General features: G+C 38.4%; 1 protein-coding gene across 1 annotated transcript in view; it reads left to right on the top strand.

Annotated features, from left to right (window-relative positions):
* Positions 1–19,038, top strand: part of Gycbeta100B (guanylate cyclase soluble subunit beta-1-like) — a 148,385-nt gene that overhangs the window by 70,537 nt on the left and 58,810 nt on the right. The window contains exons 3-4 of the mRNA XM_071596501.1: positions 2,092–2,192; positions 7,071–7,189. Of these exons, the coding sequence (XP_071452602.1) occupies positions 2,092–2,192; positions 7,071–7,189 (220 nt within the window). The remainder of the gene's footprint in view (positions 1–2,091; positions 2,193–7,070; positions 7,190–19,038) is intronic.

The following is a 19,038-nucleotide window of genomic DNA, read 5'->3' on the forward strand; positions in this document are numbered from 1 at the left end:
GGCATAACCTAGGACGGCCCTATTTATTGATAAAAATTTAATTCCTGGAAAAACAATCTCACTGGACAATATCTCTATCATAGATCCTACCCAAATGTAAACTAAACAAGTATTTTACATTTCCCTCTTTGAACTTATTAACTCAATACCATGCTACTGCGCTGATTGAAATTATAAAATGAATTTCCCATTAGATAAATTATTTTTATCTTCTTCAGCAACTCTTTTCCCTCAAGGAGATCTCAACGTAATTAAATGAATTTTTAAAATATTCTGATATTTTCAGTTTTCGTTTCGTCTCAAAGCATCTCCTTAAAAGAAAGTTATAAATGTAACGGCTTTGAGCATAAGTTTCTCTCTTCACTTTTCTATTTAAGATCCCCTTAGAACGTCACACAAAGCCGATTCAAGGTGAGGAGAGAGTCTATATATGATTCTTCCAAATCAAAGTTGGAATTTTCATTTTGAGCCTGCAATAATAAATTCTGAGAGGGGATATTAAGTGGAGGGAAGAACATTAAAATCCTTCTTAGAACAAAGGGGAACATTGAAAGATAGTTATCCTTTTTTAAAACTTAGCCAATGGTGTTTCTCTTCCTGAAAACATTTTCATTTTCGGATTAAGTTGCACCAAACTAAAGAGAGAGTGAAATTTCTTATTCGTCACTTTATAATTCCCTGTCATTTATTTATTATTCATGAAGGATGTTATTCTGGTGATTGAATACAATATCAGATCAATATCTTCAAAAATTCATCTTTAGAGAGTTGGTGCCGAGGTTTATAATGTCGATAGTCAATTCAAAAAAATATTTCCAATCAAACGTCTACGGGAACACAGCAAAAGACTTCAAGGCCATATAAAAATAAGGCGATCTCGGAGCAATTTGCAATTCTTCAAGAAAAAGGTTAGATTCCATGACAACTTGCAGATTTTTCAAACCTTTTAAAAAAACCCACACTTAAATGAGGTGTCGGAAGGGCCGAGCTATTGGTGTCGACATAGTGTTCTTACCTGTACTCGATGGTTTCTGGTTCAACTTTGTACAAGTTCATGTCCATTCATTGAAGACTTATTTTTAACGCTTCGGCGTTAAAATTAGTCAGGTACAAATCACTCAAGTTGCGTTCCATTTGTACACCAATTTTGTGGGGGAAGGGGTGAGTGAGAGAGGGAGAAGGGGGGGTGGGAAGAGGAGGAGTTGTGATCGCCGTTGTTGGGAAGAGTCGGAAATCAGAGGGAATTTGAATAAAGGTCATTTGGTCACCGATTTATTGTTTGAATACCTCGCCCCAATTCTAGAAGTATCCCTTTCCTTCACAGAAATACCTAACTACCATTCCATCCCCCCCCCCCACTGTGAACCCCACCAATCGCTTTTCCTGACCCTGAATACCCCTGATGATGACGCCTAAGCGTTGAAACTAGTAGTACCAAAATAAAGAACAGAGGAAAAATACATTGTGTTCTTCATCTAATGCGCTCTTTCCTATCCAAGTGTATTAACAAAGTACGATCCGTCTTTTAAATGACTTTATTGTATTATTTTTCCGATCTTATTAAATTACTTCAACACTATGACTGCGTTAGATTCGCCAATTTTCAATGAAATATTTTACGCCAAAGATTATTCAAGACTTGATTCCAAGGATAAGGGAACCATCAGGAGGGCGTTAGAAAAAAACGGCGCTCAATTCATTCCACGAGCAACTCCCTCGCGAATTAATTTTCTCTCGGGCAATCGAAATTTCTCGCCATTCTATGGGGATTGTATTTTATGCAAGGGAGCTCTTTTTAATATCTTCCCCGAATAATAAAGTTGAAATTTTGAGCGGAAGTGTTTTCAAAGGTGAGAGGTTAAATCGCAAAATGGGAATTATCGGAAATTCAACGCGGAGTTCCTTCGACGAGAATTACGAGATACCTGTAAATTGGATCTCTCTCTTAATAGCACTTCCATTCTACCACAGAGCTATCTTTCATTTCGCCCCCTCCCGTGCCTTTTATAACCCCATAACCGCTATCTCTCCCTTGCTCCACCTCTCATTCTCAAACAATCTCTTCTTCTCTCACCCTTCGACGAAAAAAAGGAGAGTGGCTGACGTCAACATGGAAGGGCAGTTCCTGGTGCGGCAAATCTACGACGATGAAGTCACGTACAACTTGGTGTCGGCCGCAGTGCAAGTTTTAAGTACGTATTTCTATGACAAGTTTTAAGTCTAGTTTTGTCTGTCACAATTTCAACATTCCTTTCTGCCAATTCAACACAAATCCGTTCCAATTAAAAGTCATATTTTGGATAATCCTAGCTTGCAATCTGGCATGTGAGATCATGATTTCGTGCCTCATCTTTGGTTTATTACAGCAGATGTAATATCTTTACTCAAATGTATATGTATATTTAATTAATTAATTAAAATATACCCTGCACGCTGTCGCTAGGGTGTGAATACAAACCAGAATAATTTTACCCGAAAATGACCCTTCCGCAGTCAAACAATATAATCCCCTATCGTTCGTGGAAAAAATGGCATCTTAAATCTATCTGTTCTACACTTAATATCTCTAATTTCATTGACAAGATATCTCCTATCATAGTACGATGGGGGTATTAAAACATTTTCAGCATCACAGCTAAAGAGACCTCCTTTCAATTTTTGCAAGCGATTTAATCTGTAATGAACCTTCGTTCCGTGAGTGATTCCCAGCCCAGTTACTCTAATATTATGAATACGCTACTGAGTTTATTATTAACGCGTTTTACAAATATAGCTCCTCTACGCCGCACGAGATGTATGCATATAAATTCCGTGCCATCATTCTGAAAATCAGAAAATTACACGCCACAGCAACATTCATTGCCTACACAGTTTCTTTCTGCTCCTCTTTTTGAGCTAATATGGAATAAATTTTCCACAATGACTAAGTACTCGTTTATTAACTAACGGTTTATTGAGCATTTTGTGGATGATAGAAGTTCTTTCGACTAGCATGTCACTCATTTTTATAAACATTTTTAAATGTGTGCAATAATTAACGCGTGTTAATTAATATGAATTAATAAATACATCACTTACACCATAAGGTCCGTGTAGCTTAATAACATGAAATTTTAGTAAAATATCAAGTCCTTTAAAGTTCCCATCGCGTTATCCAAATACAAAGAGTATGAGAGACAATTTTAGTTCTCTCGGATTACTTTTAATTGATCAACAGTAAAATAAATGGCACATGCCCTGTTTCCGTATTACACATATGTAGACGTGAATACAATCGGTGCAATGTTAATATAGCACTTAATTATTTTTCAATCTTTAAATTTTAATCAAAGGGAAAGTTTCCATCGATATACGGTGAGCTTAAAGTAAATATTACCACATGTACATCTACTTAATGTCCCGCAAGTCGCTGCAAGGGCGTGTGGCGGGGGGTGTTAGGGCACCACCCGTCATTAAGAAAAAAACCTCATGCAAAAGCCACAAATTTATACAATCCACGAACAAAACAAGGTATACATTCATGCAAAACCCTTTAACCCCATTGACATGCAAACACACAAACTACCAACTAACATACACATGCACTTACAAATATACCTGATATTTTCGCAATGTTTAATTTCGTTCCGACTTGTAAATTAAATGTTTTTAATATTTCTAAAATGACTTCGGTTTCTTACTATTGTGATTTATGATTGTTCGGGGGAAGAATGAGTATTTGAATCTATCAGTTCTGCATGTATCTGTACAGTGTCTTATACTTGAATACTCAGTTTCGGTTGCCCATCACATACCTGCTCCCTAAGAATATTGAACCCACAAAAATCATAAGTGGCCTCGCAAGTTATCACTTGACGACTCAAGTACCATAGAAATACACTGAGCGACCAAATTTAAGGTGAAACTTTATCAGATTCCCAGCTTAATATATTTCAAAAGATGAATTACGTATATATCATGCACATTAATTTCGTTTATCAGTTTCCCTCTTGCGAGTTCGGCTAGGAGTTCAACCGACGACTACAGGAATGACCCACTCGAATTAACACATTTAATGGCGATCTATCTCTTAGAACGGCGAAACCGATTAATGACCGTCGAGAGGTCACTTTTCACTTACGGACAGGTATGAGGTGCGGTATGTACCATATCCGTCTGAAATAAGTGTACTATGCATATGTTGTAGGAAGACCAACCGCTAAATTTTTCCCTGCTCGATTATTGAAAAGTGCACTTTCCACGGTTATATTTGTAACGTGCAACGCGTTTCATTTCATCGAACCATCATCTTCAGGCACAAGACAAGATTCTACTTATGACACATCATATTTACACCTGTTCGAGGAGGGGGGGAAGGAAAGAGTGAGGAGTAAGGTAGGCGGGGGCAAAGAGGGGAAATATGGAAAACCCAAATGAACGGGGAAACTAAAAAAGTGGAGAGGTAAAAAAGAGGGGCGGAATAAGCACTTGCGGTCATTATTTGAGAGAACGGTGGCCGATAGCTGGTGTCCTGGCGGTAGGAAGGAGGGAAGAATAAAGAAGGGTTAAGCGGGAGGGAGATATCCAAGGGATATTGGCTGGTTGAGGGACGAGGTATAAGTTATTCTATGAAGGGCATTATGAGTGAAAGGTTGCTCGACACATACTGAGAGTGGAGGGTAAAGGAGGTTGTTGGATGGGAAAAATCGCGAAGGGTGGAGCCAATAGGAGAGAGGGAGAGTTTCACTTTTTGCTGTGGAAACGGGATTCTGAGGAGAGGAGAGTGGTTTAAAAAAATATTGTCCTTCTTTAAAAGGACATTCATATTTAATTTTACAATTTCAAATTGAATCTTATCTCGTACCTGAAGATGGTTTGATGAACTGAAACGCGTTGTACGTTACAAACAAATCTTTGGAAAAGTGCAAATTTGGTTTTTCTCATAATAGCGAACCTCTACTACATCTCGCCTGAATCTGTTGAATATATTGGAAAGTCCTTTTTTCTTGTATTGTATTTTTCTTTAAGTGGCTCAAGAAACCATAGATCATTTTCTCAATCTTAATCAGTTAAATACCCTTTCCATTTTGAGGAAAATAAAAACAATCAATCTCAACATAAGTCCATCATCGTGCTCGCAGTAAAAAAAGAGGGGCAGCATTAGACATGACGCGTCCAGATAAATTACTTGAATGTCAACCCACAGCATCGGCCTACAACGACGTGCACCACTCCATCAGGTCCACTTAACGAATGCATCCGCTCTCGTCGAAGATCCCTCCCTTGGAGATAAAATTTCTCTCGCACAGAAAATGAACTTGGAGAAAATATTAAGACAGCCAATTAATCATCCATGGTGAGCACCCAACTTTAACGAGGACTATTTATATCGCACCACGTTGACTCCTTTCCGATATAAACAGGCTTATCGCTGGTATGCCAAAATAATGAACGCTTTTCTGTTGACCCTAATATTTATATTAAATTTTTATAGTTCCACGAATATAAAAAAACACCATTAGGCCTAATATGCATGACTTTTAAAATAAAATGATAAACTCAAGGTCTAAAAGATTTAATTTTAGGGAACAAATTATTACATAATCGGTAAAAATATTAATTATAGCGTTATATATTATATTCTGTATCCCATCTACATCTTCATAATACCCCGCAAGACGCCGCAAGTGCGTGTGGTGAGGGGTGTTAATGTCACCACCCGTAAAAGGAAGCAAAACCACACGCAAAATCAACACATCCATGCAAACCCACAGCGGCGTATTATACATTATTGAAAACATCCTTTCAACTTACACGAATGGAAATACATATATTCCGTATAACATCCTTTCTTAAAATGCAATAACTAACTTATAAAGCAAGTGAAAAGTTTCATCGGGCGGATAACATTACCTGTTTTTAAAGTCAGTAATTTAATATTCTCCTGATCGAACGATGCCTTACTTACGGTGTTATATATGAAGTTGTCCGCGTTCACGCGAGCAAGTTTACATTTTATTTTAAGCAAGGAATCGTTCGAAAGTGCATTCAACGAGACTTGAGTGATATCTTCGTTTCATACGAGCCGAGTTTTGTTTCATAAACAATGCTTTACAATTTAAATCTCCTTTGACATATTTTGAGGGATCTCATTTATGCTAGCTTTTGGTAAAAAAATGTTATCAGAAGGTGTCCTGTTTTTATAAATACAAAGTTTTTATTCTAAAAATTTCAAGGGAACTGTTTTCATTTAAAAAATGTTAATCAAATCCCACGGGGTGATACTAATGAAAAGGAAGGATCTCTTTGAAACATGGAAGTGTCCACATAATTGTATTTTACTCACTATGATCGACTGCGAACCATATCGATTACATCCCGGGGAATTTTCAAGGCATTTTGATTTTGATAACGGCAACTGTATCATCATATTTGTTTACAATGAGATAATTTGAATCTGTCTCTGTAAATAATACGCTTATATTTTTTGTGCATAGGGACCAATGAAATATTTGAGAAAAATTTCGATTTAATATTTTTTTCCACGACTGTCTTTGAGAAAAGAGAGCTCAACATAATCGTTCACGTTTGTTGGCTATTCAAATTTATGTAAAAAATGTCAAAGTCCTAAAGTTAAAATGCCAGGAAATATTCTATGAAATGAACCTTCACGTAACATTTTTGTTAACTTAATTTAACAACAAACAAATTTTGTTTTTGTTTTTGAGTATCTCCCTTAAAGATTTTCATAGATATCTCCACAAAAGATCTTTGTCGGTATTTTAGATAGAGAAACTGTGGGAATATGATTTTTTATTTATTACTGAAATTTATCGTTTGCAAATATTTCGGTGCATAATAAAAAAATTTTAATTGATACTTTCAGTTGAAAACATTGAGTAATATTATTAAATATCCTTTATATTTACATTAATTGCTTAAAGAACCAATATTAATTTTTCCTGTGTTCCTATTTCCCCGTCATGTTTTATGACCTATATACTGGTTAGATAATAAACTGTGTATATAATGACTCTTTGGAGAAAACCGTTATTGATCCTCATTATGACAACTACCGTTTATCCTAACAGATACTCCAGCTGATGTCATTCTACAGCTCTTCGGCAAAATGTTTTTCGAATTTTGCCAAGAATCGGGTTACGACCGAATTCTGCAAGTCCTAGGAGCAACACCTCGCGATTTCTTGCAGGTAAGTCTCAGCAGTCCCGCATGGAAAAACCTGATGTTTTCCATGTCCAACAACTGTGCTATTTCTCCGGAGGCCAAAAAATTAGTAGAATCCGGAAGTAAATTCATTTTAAATTTGTGATAAACATGCTTGGCCCATGTGCTTAACATAACCCACTTCGATCACTTCTTAAAGGTCTTTGTGAAACTAATCCATATCGTGAGTAGATAGATAGATAGATAGATAGAGGTCTTTATTTGGGCGAAATTGAGACCAAATGGTCCCTTCTTCCATTTAACCAATGAGTACGTATGGAAGCAAGGCTAAGGTAAGTATATAATTTATAACACGTTCGTTATGGAAATAAATCACATCCGGTCAGTGGGATTTTAAGTTTATTGAGCAGTTTCTTCCTTTAGATAAGACAAAAATTTAATAAAAATTATAAATGAGGCCACCAATATTATTTTTAAAAAATAAGATCATATTTCTTTATTTCCACCGATAACTCACCAAAGTTTCACCCCAGTTATGTAAATTACCCTTGCCTCACACCCTAAGGGGGGTTTGCAGGGTGCTATAAATGTAATGCGTTTGTCCCGGCAAAAAAATTTATTTAAAAAACTGTGATAACATGGGAAAAATTTTTGATCATTAAGATTAATCTTTTCATAAAATCAAAATCAATAATCGATTGTGAAAGGTACGAATATTATGCCTTTTATAGAAAAATGGAAGCACCTCTCACACAATGATACTAAAAACAAAGGAGTCCGCAATTTTCTACATGTGCACCCATTTTAAAGCGAACGAGAACTCAGTATAGTGATTAATCGAAACAAATATAAAAATATCATCAGAATCATACGTATCGTATGAAACAGTTAGATGAAAGTAACACTATTGTGGTAAGCTTAATTATATGCCCGAAAATAGGCAACAATTAATACGATATCCCCATTCTCCAGACATATGTAACACAGTTTAATTTTCTTCATTGACAATCCTAATTAAACAATATATTAACATTTCATAATATTTTCATTTCATTATATATCAGAGATGCGTGTAAGATATATTTACATTTCATCGGTTACTCATCCCGTCATTTTTTTGATGCGACTGACATACACATACATGAATGTTTATTTAATAAAAGAGTCCACGCCCCGAGAGAAACAAAGTGAGCACGAGTGAAGTTAACAACAGAGAATAAATCTTACCTCGATCAAGCGTTCACATTGACGCATTATCTCAAGTACACACTGACGCATTGTGTCCTCCATTTCATCCAAGAACCAACCACTCTTCATAACACTCCCTCGCCTGGTAGCTGTCTAAACAGCTCATGATTGATTGCTGAAGTACATTCAATAAATTTTATCCCAACAAACAGTGAGGGCTTCCTTTGAATAAGCTTCTCTGGCAGCAAGGATGCTATCATAACACGGCGCAAGCGAAAGATAAGAGGATGGTGCACTGTAAATAACTGTTTCTTGCGTGACAGGAACAATGGAAGAGAGACTGTGCTAAAAATCTCTCGTAAACTCTTAATAACGGTTAGTAGGACTATTAATATTACCTATTCAGGCAATGATCATTTTTTAAGTGTAATGCATTGCTTTTTTCGCCTATAAAAATAAATAATCAAAACCAACAAAAATCCAGAGATAAGTGCTAAGTTAGCTTTTAAAAACCTGGGTTAGAAATATGAAGAAGTTCGTTGACTTTCATCGCACAATTATTTTTCATTTTATAGACTCTTGCCTGTGGTACTTTTTACCTTAAGCTTTGTGTACTCATCGGGTTTCAAAAGTCGCGAATCACCAGAGTTCATATAATATCCTGGCCTGATTTGGGACTCAAACCCCGCCACCATTTCGTTATAATTATAACACAAGTCTAACCAGATCAGGCTTACTCATTACATCAAAACAATGTGAGTATATACAAGATGTGTCCGAATGGTATCCGACCTGCGTTTATTATTATTATCTTTTTATTATTAAGGTGTTGTGCACTACGAATGTGCTCCAAGAGGTCAGACGAGCAACAATTAATACTACGCTGAATTTTTGAAGAGATTGCTTGATGCCGTGAGAAGAAAACGACCGCGTATCTGGTCAAGCAGTGACTGGCTTCTCCACCACGATAACGCGCCAGCGCATTCATCGAACCTTGTGTAGTAATTTTTGGAGAAACACAAAATTGTATAGCTTCGCCAGCCTCCACACAGTCCCGAAAATAGCTCCCTGCGACTGTTGCTTATTCCCAGCATTGAAAATGGCGCTCAGAGGAATGCGGTTCGACGACATAGAGTAATGCGAGCTGAAGGCCATTCCAAAATCTGCGTTCGAGGACTGCTTTAAGATGTGGAAGCACCGCTGGGAGCATGTAGCTCAATCGAATGGGGACTACTACTTCGAAGGATGCCACGGCCCGGATAACGAAGATTAGCATCAATGCGGAGATATGAACGCAGGTCGGATAGTTTTAGGACAAACCTCGTATAGCATGGTAGATCCTTAATGAGTTTCAGATGAAAAAATCCATTTGCAGTTACCCAGCATCATATGATGAACTAAAGAACTGAGTTAACAGTAGTCAGGAAATATAACAATAGATTTTTTGTGAAATCAAAACACCCCTGAGTAAACTATACACAGCTACTCACTATAGGACGACGTTAAGGAGGTATTTTTCTGACTAGGAAAGAGAATCCTAACGTGGAGTGCATCACCTGGGTGAAAAGGGCAAAAAAAATCTGAAGGAATTTGGATTTCCTCTTTTTAAAACGTAGCAATTGGAAGAAGAAAGAAAATTGCCTTTTTAAAATGAGAAATTGACCGGATTTTTACGCGCCGGAGTCAACAAGTATTTTAAAAGTGCGCAAAACAACAAAAGGGAGTAAAATAGAATCGATTCCCATGCGCGAATTTCTCGTGATTTAAATTTTACTGAACCTCTATGCACCCGGTACGTAAGACCGAAGTACGGATTTCATAAACGTGTTACGTGTTACGACCAATGAATGCAGTTCATTGGAGCAACATTTCGTTATTTCCTGTTATGATGTCTAAACGCTACATCTGGGAAAAATAATATTATTATCTATAGCTATAGAAGCACTATGATTAAAACCAAGAGTACCGCCTTGCTTCTAGCTGCCTCGTTCTTCAGTTTATAATAAAAACAGGGAAGCCTCTCCCGAGAGAAAAAGAGGCGAAGAGTTGACCAAATTAGTATCAAATTAAGGCACGATGCGTATACTGACTGTGGAACAATTTTAAACTGCTTTTTACTTCCGCCGTTTACTGCATGGAGGCTAAAACTAATCCGAAAGGAAAACTGGCGCGCTATGCAAAAATTAGACGCTAATACATCAAAAGGATAGCTTTTATTGGTTATATTTCGAACGAGGTGATTTAAAGACTACAACGTAGCTGACAAAATGGATGCGCAGTTCAATGGATGGTGGCGATCTTGTGCTAATTGGAATTTTCGTTTGTTTGCTCAATATATTGCTCGCACATTTACATCAATGTTATTAATTGATGTTCACCACGGAGGGGTGCGCGGTGGTGTGGTGGAATGTGGTGTTTCGATGGTGGGAAACCATTAGTCATCACGGAAATTCAAATTAATATTTAATCTTTCTACAATAAAGATTCACCAGAGGTAATTCTTCAGATCATATTCATTTCAATTCGAGCATTGATTCCGGGACGAAGGATGTAGTCCGAGCTTTGCAAATTGTGCGAGTGAAGCAAGACCGCCCGAATCTATCCGTATCCTTATGTGTTTCTCTTACTTCATCCAGGTGTTTTGCTTTGTCAATTTTAGTCCTGTTTTGTCACACGCCAATTCAATAATCTTATGCCTTTATAAAAGCCTCGCCAGCTTCATTTGGGCATGGATTGACTATCCCATTCTAGTTTATTTTATGTGACCGCGTCGCAGTAACTTTCTTCTCGTAACATATTCTAAATGAGCCGAGTTGTTATTAGATATAGTTACTAAATCTAAATATCTAATTCCTAAGTTGACACTAGTTTCCATGGCTCCTTAATACTTGCCGAAAATCTTAAAATTCCAAGAAACTGCGGGAGATGCCGCGACAGTAACTTCTAACAGTACAAGTGACTGTTTAAGGGCAAAGTAACACCCTCCTTTACTTACTCATTAGTTTTACTCTCCAAACAAACTTTTATCCATCAAATGAAGCCAATTTATTTAAGGCGGCCCCACATAATTCCCCCCCCCCCTCACGGGTTCATTCCGTGTTTATCGGGCTTCCAGCTCTCCGACAGTCTCCTGCAAATTCACCGGTACTTAATCCGTGGGCATCACCACACACGGGCCTTACCACAAGAAATGTATCCGAAGCGAAATCCGGCCAGCGATATTTAGAATATAATGCACGCAAGGAAATAACCAAAGTAATCCCGTAGAGTGGTTTTGGATTAACTTTAACCGACCATAATAATAAAAATTCTTATATAACCACAACTCCGCAAGTGAAGCCCGTTAAAAAAAAATAAATATTCCGAAGGCGAATGATATCTCCGGCTGGATTAGATATCAAATGATATTCCCAGTAGAAGATCTCCCGACCACTTTCTTCGACCGAACCTAAGTTACTCTGCACAGCAGTTGATACAGTTAACGGATGAAGCAGCGAAATAAAGCTCTGAGTAAACATTCTAAGAAGTTAGCTTGATTAAGATGGATACAGATGCTTAGTGAAAAGAGGACAGAAACTACTCTCCAAACTCCCTTGCCCTTTTTTTCAATTCAACTTCAGCCCCGAGCCCCGTGCTGAACTCTCTCTGGGAAGGGCTTCCTTCAAACTCTAGCACTGAGCAACTTCCCTGGCAAACTTTTGAGGATCGAAAGGTAGTGGAGAACCACTCAATAAACAGACACGATCAACACCGATAATACAATACGTCCAAAACCTAACAAAAAAACTCCAAAACATTCCGATTCACCGCCTATTCACCGGGCTTCAACGTACAACTATCAAATGAGACACGCCCCTTAAATAAAATAAAATACGTATCCCGAGGTTTTGAGAAGAGAAAAAACTATTATTTCAACCCTGATCACGAAATTTGTTTTAATTACAAATTTTAAGTCATCAAAATATTGATTAATTCTATCATTTCAGAGATATCCTTAAATATTTCCGATTATATGGAATCTGAGTAATTAAAATGGTAGCTACCATTGAGAAACTGGTCAAAAACTCATTGAGATCGAAAAAAATAGCGTTACCGTTCAAGGGTGAAACTAAACGACGTACTGAAAAATCCCATACTCCGCGCTACGGAACTAATTGTGAAAATATTGCTAAGAGTAAGAAGCAAAAGAGGGATGTTCATCGAATTGCCGTAAATAATATTAATAAACATTTCAATTTGATTATATCGTATGAAAATTTAAAAAAAAACCACAAACACGGTAATCAACCCGAAGGTCGGTTTTGTAGGTGATGGTGGAGTTCACCCAGTACTAAGCCCTATACGGTGTGTGAAATTAACACATCAGGGTAGGGGGGCCAGTTCCTTTCCCTGTGCCGGTTATGGTTTCCCAGGAAGATGTGGTAACCGAAAAATCCTACACATAGCTTGGGTGGAGCTGCAGGTGCCCAGAGACTTGCCCGGGAAGCGTACCCAGGACCCTCCGGTCAGCAGTCCAATGCTCTACCCACTGGACTACCGCGACCGGCCGTAGCTAAAAAAAATAATATAATAATTGCTATCCTAAAAGATTCGCAGCACATCTTATATGAATTATGGAGACACAGTTGCATTTATCATAAGAAACAAATGCAGAGATGGATATTTTTTTTAATTAATCCTTCGAAATATTGGAGTTCCTCTTGCCCAGATACAATCCAGGCGCCATTAAAGATGAACTTGAGGTCTTGGTTAAATATTTTAGATTTAAAGTATTAGTATTGATTTAGGTGAGAGGCAATAACGTGCGCCGCCTTTTGATGTAGACCCTGTGATCTTTATACCCTAATGTAAGGCATCAAATCCTTAGAAGTCAGAGAATGAGTCATATAGTCTCAATTCCTCCGACTGATTCTTCTGCGTGGCGAACAATACCAGTGACTTTGATTTTTCTATTTCTAGCCGTTTAAACCCAAAAGTATTACTCTATTTATTATATTCCTAAGTTATAATCCTTCTCTTAATCAGCTTTTGAATAATATAATAGCGTTTCCCTCCAGATATGAATTTCTTAAATACGGCGGTTGTAGTAAGAAACTTCATCAAACGAAGAGTGTGGAAAAACTCGAATGAAAATTGAAGATGTATTTTTTGGAACCCTCCACGTAAATATCTAACCTCTGAATTGAATTAAAAAAGAAAGGTTGAACGTTTCGGTATAAATCTTTTCGAACGAAGAGAAGCACAACAGTTAATGACCCTGGGCTGGAAGCAGTATATCTCGATCATGTGAATTATAATATAGACGAACACCAAGATATTAATGAAAGACGAGTTCATTTGATGCAAAAAAACTATCGCAAAGTTTTTATGAGAAGGTAAAGAAAAGATTTGGAGAAGAGAAAAACTCAATCCCGGAGTATAAAAAGTTAAAAGAACTAAAACAGTGTTTCCGGGCATGGAGTGTAGAAACATATCCCTATTATTTTAGCCACTCATCAATCTTAAGCATTTAAAAATCATTGGCAATATTTCTTTTGTCCGTCATCAAAAACATTAGTGGAAGAGCAACTTTAAAATTTATCTCAACTGATTAGACGATTCTTCTCACGCTACTAACTAAATGCTGAGTTATAATATGCAGGAAACCCATCTAAAAAAAGGCATTTGAAACGTCATCCATAGATTTTGCAGCTTATAAAATCCCTTGATATTCCCCTCTTTTCCTGTTATTTTCGGGATCCCTAAAACCCGGAAAATCTGTCAAGGTTTAACGCCACATTACGTAGTATCCTGTCCTTGATACTTCGGTAAGGGTATTGGATGACTTTTGCCCGAAACTAAATTAAGCTCATTCCCATCATGGAACGTATTTGACACTTTAAGCCTAAGGGCAAAATTGAGAAAATATGGAAAAAGCACTTGAGGTTTGACTAAAGTTAGGCTGACGAGGGAGACATTGGTCGATCAAGTGAGCTCCGAACTCAATTAAGCCATAAGATCAATTAATTAATTGTACAGAAATTTGATTTCCACCAGCTGCCGACCACCCCAGTAAGTTTCCTCTCACCGCTAAGCCATTTTAGCCATTACCGAGACTTGGAATATTTTATATCTTGGTCTTTTGAGTAAGGCGTCAGCCACATCCTATCAGGCGCCAAAGTTTTTAAATAAAACAAGGTTCACAAAATCGCGAAGAGCCTTCATGACATCACGGAATGATAAAATGAGAACATGGTAATTAATATCTAAGCATAAAATATCAAATTTCATACTATATAAAAGTTTTCATAAAAAGAAAAATGTGACTCATCCGGACATTAAGAACCAAATCCCTATAAAAGTCGAAGGGCATTCTTCTAAAAATATTTACTTCTATCTACGCAATCGGAATAAACATGTTATGCCCTGTACGAGTAGCGGTGTTTTTCTACGTCATCTTTGAGCATATAAAACAGGAGAGAGAATTTCAATCAATTAGATCGTATAGAGAAACGATTATTGTTAAATGTCCTCCTCGGTAAGGTTGACCACAAGTACAAAATTGAGGTAGAATGTCAAAGTTAAATGTGAATTGGGTTATCAAATACTCGCTTTCCCTTTCTCAAGGAAATCCTCTGTTGACGACGAGTGACGCCTGCTTTCCATTTCATTCTATTTACCGCCATTTCTCGTTTTATACCATTTCCTGTAATTTCATTTTATATTCCTCTCATGTTTTCCAAAAGCTTCGGAATTTACGACAGAATTCGACCGAATGAACAGTTTTTGAGACAACTCTACCACATGAGCAAAATACTCCGAGCACACCGCGAACGAGATGGATCTGATTACCACGTGACAGCGAATGTCAGTCATCATTTGATAAAAATGAGTAACGGGAATATAGCATTTCAACATTACGTCCATTACCGCCGTCACTGATAACTTGGATATGGAAGCACCTTAAAACGCCAAATGAGTCCATCAAAATAACCCATTTCCTGGAGTACCATTAACGAATATATTCCACTCCCTGGAAGCAATCAGTAGGTAACAACCTTAATAAATGTTCAGAACAAATCCAAAATAATCTCCTTTCGGAAGTTAAAGCGAAAAAGGTCTGTTTTAAAATAGCATTTTCTATTGAAACATTTCTCAGTTTTCACAAGAAATTTTTATTTGGATTTTAGCCGAAAAATATAAAAATTCATTAATTTGATAACGACTCTTTTGCAGAGCGTTCCCAGAGCTGCAATAATAGCTTTTTTCTATTTATGTAGATAGTATTAGTCCGAAAACCGCACATAATGGCCTTTAAATCGGACTATTAACAATAATAACAATGATCACGTTTACAAAAACACCCTATCCCTAGGTGTACGAATATCCACCGAGGCGAGAATCGAACCCGCGACGCTTGGAATGGTAGACGAGGACGTTACCACGCCGCCAACGCGGTGGACATCATAGCTGTTGCAAAGATATAAATTCTCTCGACGGTAATTCCAAAATCGAAGGAAATATGCCTTAGTCACATATCAGACCACTTCAGACGCTATTGCATCGAAAAAGCATTAGGGTCCCGGGCACAATAACATTTCCCTCGAAATCTTCTTCTTCCTCCTTAACACATCATCGCGCATTCATTCGTCCACTTTTTTCCCGCCGCGATAAAGAGCCTATGATGTAATCTTTTGAGAACCGCACACACATTATACGTAGAGATACGATTTGAATTTCCACTTTTTCACCTCCTCACTTCACCGCAGTGCAACACATCGGCCAGGGCGTCGATGGGAAATTGAATATACGAGGGAAAACACGGCGCGGCAAACAAGCACTTGCATGCACTTTAAAAACGAATTTTCGACCTCTCATCTCTGTCGCTCTGCTGGCGTCAATCACACGCCTCGGTCTAATCACGAACCCCTCCCTCCCTTGCTGGAGGAAGGATACGAGGGTGCTGTCGACGCCTCATTCCATTAGCCTTCTACCGAACCCCGTTTATTCCCGCGAGCGGGGGAGGGAGACCGGGAGTTGCTTTTCTCTTCTTTGGGGAAGAGACTGGCTTTTCCTCCAACCCCTCCGCCCCAGGACCCACCGCGCTCCTTCATCCGTGGGCGGGAGGGCGCGGGGGTGGAGGAGGTTTTTTGAATGTATTATCTCTATTAGGAAATAAAAAACAATCAAAAACGGTCCCTTCCGCCCGTCCAAGCTGCTCCCATTTCACTAAAATCTGAAGAATGCGTCCCCTCGAGCCTAACCCTTCCTCCGCCGCAAGCGCCCCCGTCCCACCCCTCACGTACTTCCCCAACTCATCTCGTCTCCGCGTAGTCTTCGGCTCCTAATTTCACGACGTGAAATCCATTACCCGCTCCAGGAAATGCTGGAGAACTTTTCGCGCGGGCGGATGGACTGCCACACCCCCTTCCTTCTCCTGGCGCGCCCTTACCTCTCCACAGCACGACGTCCGGAGTCGAAACAAAAGGGGATTCCGATTGTGAGCCCATCACTGTCAGGCACTTTCGTGATCTTCCCCGTCCCGCCAGACCTACGAGCTGAGAGCCCTTTCCGTGGAGATATCGACCACAATACGCCCTAAGGATGGACGCATCAAGTAGACAGACGGGTAGGCCCATTCGTCCGATTGGCAGAGGCGCAAAAATATAAAGTGTCATTTTTTTCTCTTCAATAATGCAATAACAGGTCCTCCGGAAATAACATGTGTTACCCTAAAAGGAACTGGTCGACTCTTTGATTGATAAGCAGCTATTGGATTCAAATAGTACGTGTTTTTCTCTACGTTGAAGTATTTGGATTTAACTTAGAGGAACAGAACGCGTGTCCTTCACGTTCTAAGTGCCTGCAACCTTCGGCTAATAGCAAGCATTTCAAGATGAAAATATGCAAAGCGAGCTTTGGAAATTTGACCACAAATATAAAGTATTCCTTAGATTTTTTCAGTTTGGGTTGATGTCTCAAGGCCATATTGATTGGCGATCTTGCCGGAGTAACTCAAATAGATTTTTACAATATCGATCTTAATCGATATCCAATAAGTTATAAACAAGTAGTTCGGCCCGACTAATTATTAATAAATAGACAAACATCGGTGGTATATTCCTAATATTCCCGCAGATACTTTTCAGTACAATATACATCTATATAAGTCTCCGCAAGCCGCCGCAAGGGCGTGTGGCGGGGGATGTCAGGTCACCACCGGTAAAAGGGAACAAAACCAAATTCAAAACCAACATATGCATGCAAACCCAAACCCTCAGTGGCATATTCACTCATGCAAAAATCATTTTATTTTACACTCGTGCAAATACATTTTATATCATCTAACAAATAATTGCACCTTGGGGTGCAGTAAGAAATCCATCCAATAACATGAAAGCTAGAATTTGAAAAGAAACAAGGCGTAATTCACAATCAAATACTTTTTCTCGCGCTTTTTGCTGACCACATAAAAATTACGATGCAATAGTTGGTTTTAATTTCCATTATGAATTATTTCTGGGCTCCAAAGCAGCCTTCCAGAAGTAAAACGCTGTACTTTTTCTAAGAGAAGGGGTTGTGTTCCCCCTTTAACCGAAGTGTGTGAGAAATATAAGAAAGTACTCAGCTACAAAAATACTGCGAATGCCTGTGCGGACGCCAATCCGGAATCGCGACCCTAGGTTGTTTATTCTTTTACATTTCTCCCCTTCTCTCCTTTTTTTACGTTTGAAGAGCGATTGTCGGTGGAAAGGAAATGGAAAGGATTCCCTGAAGCGTACAGGAGCGAAAACGAGTTTCGCCCCAGCAGAAAAGTTTCGAGAAAACAAGACAATGGAAAACATAATCTGCAGGATCATTGGTTGTCGTCAGGGCGATCTGCCGAGAACGCGGGCGAGCGCCGAATAAAGGACGCCCCGGAAATTGCCATCAAAACGAGATCGTGAAAAATTGTCCCCCATAAGTGAACTAGGAGTATTAATCAAAATACGCATCTCTATTCTGACGAATAAATGTTCATTTAACATTCTTTCAAACGATTCTGACTGAATGACAATTGAAATCTCATTTACGAAATTGCAACTGAAAGATAAAAACTGATTCGAGGCGACCGCCAACCATACAATCAAGCCAGGAAAGCAATTAATGGAAATAAAAATGAATGCAAATGTATATTCCGTAGCGACCAGAATCCTCTCACTAATTAAAAGACGCGTTGTGCCATTTGGAAAAAGAATACGCCGAAATTGGAACGCTAAATATTTGAATCTCTTGAAAGGTCTTTTGGGTTTACATTTTACGTACAATTCTGCACATGTAAAAATATATTTTGTCCAGGAATTAATGAAATTCGGTGACTCTTTACATTTCGTTTCTGAGTTTTATATGCTCGTAAAATAATTCCGAGGCACACAATCACCATGGCAACGCCGTGAGAACAGGAAAGAAATATTCACCGGCTAAATTATGGCAAATGATTTTTCAAATTATAGGAATTGAAATCTGATATATATAAATATCTACAAAAACACAGATGTAGATTTTTGACAAATGGAAACGCAAGGAAAGGACACTCAAAAATGTAGTTTTGACGTTTCGACGGCACGACCGCCATCATCAGAATGGCGTTCTCGGGGAAGAGCGGAGAGGGGTAGAGGTGAGGAAAGGAGAGGTAAGGGACCAAAAGGAAATGAACAAGGGGGTGGG

This window comes from Hetaerina americana, unplaced genomic scaffold (genome assembly GCF_022747635.1).
Source record: "Hetaerina americana unplaced genomic scaffold, ioHetAmer1.1.p SCAF_8, whole genome shotgun sequence".
In the NCBI taxonomy this organism is placed as follows: Eukaryota; Metazoa; Arthropoda; class Insecta; order Odonata; family Calopterygidae; genus Hetaerina; species Hetaerina americana.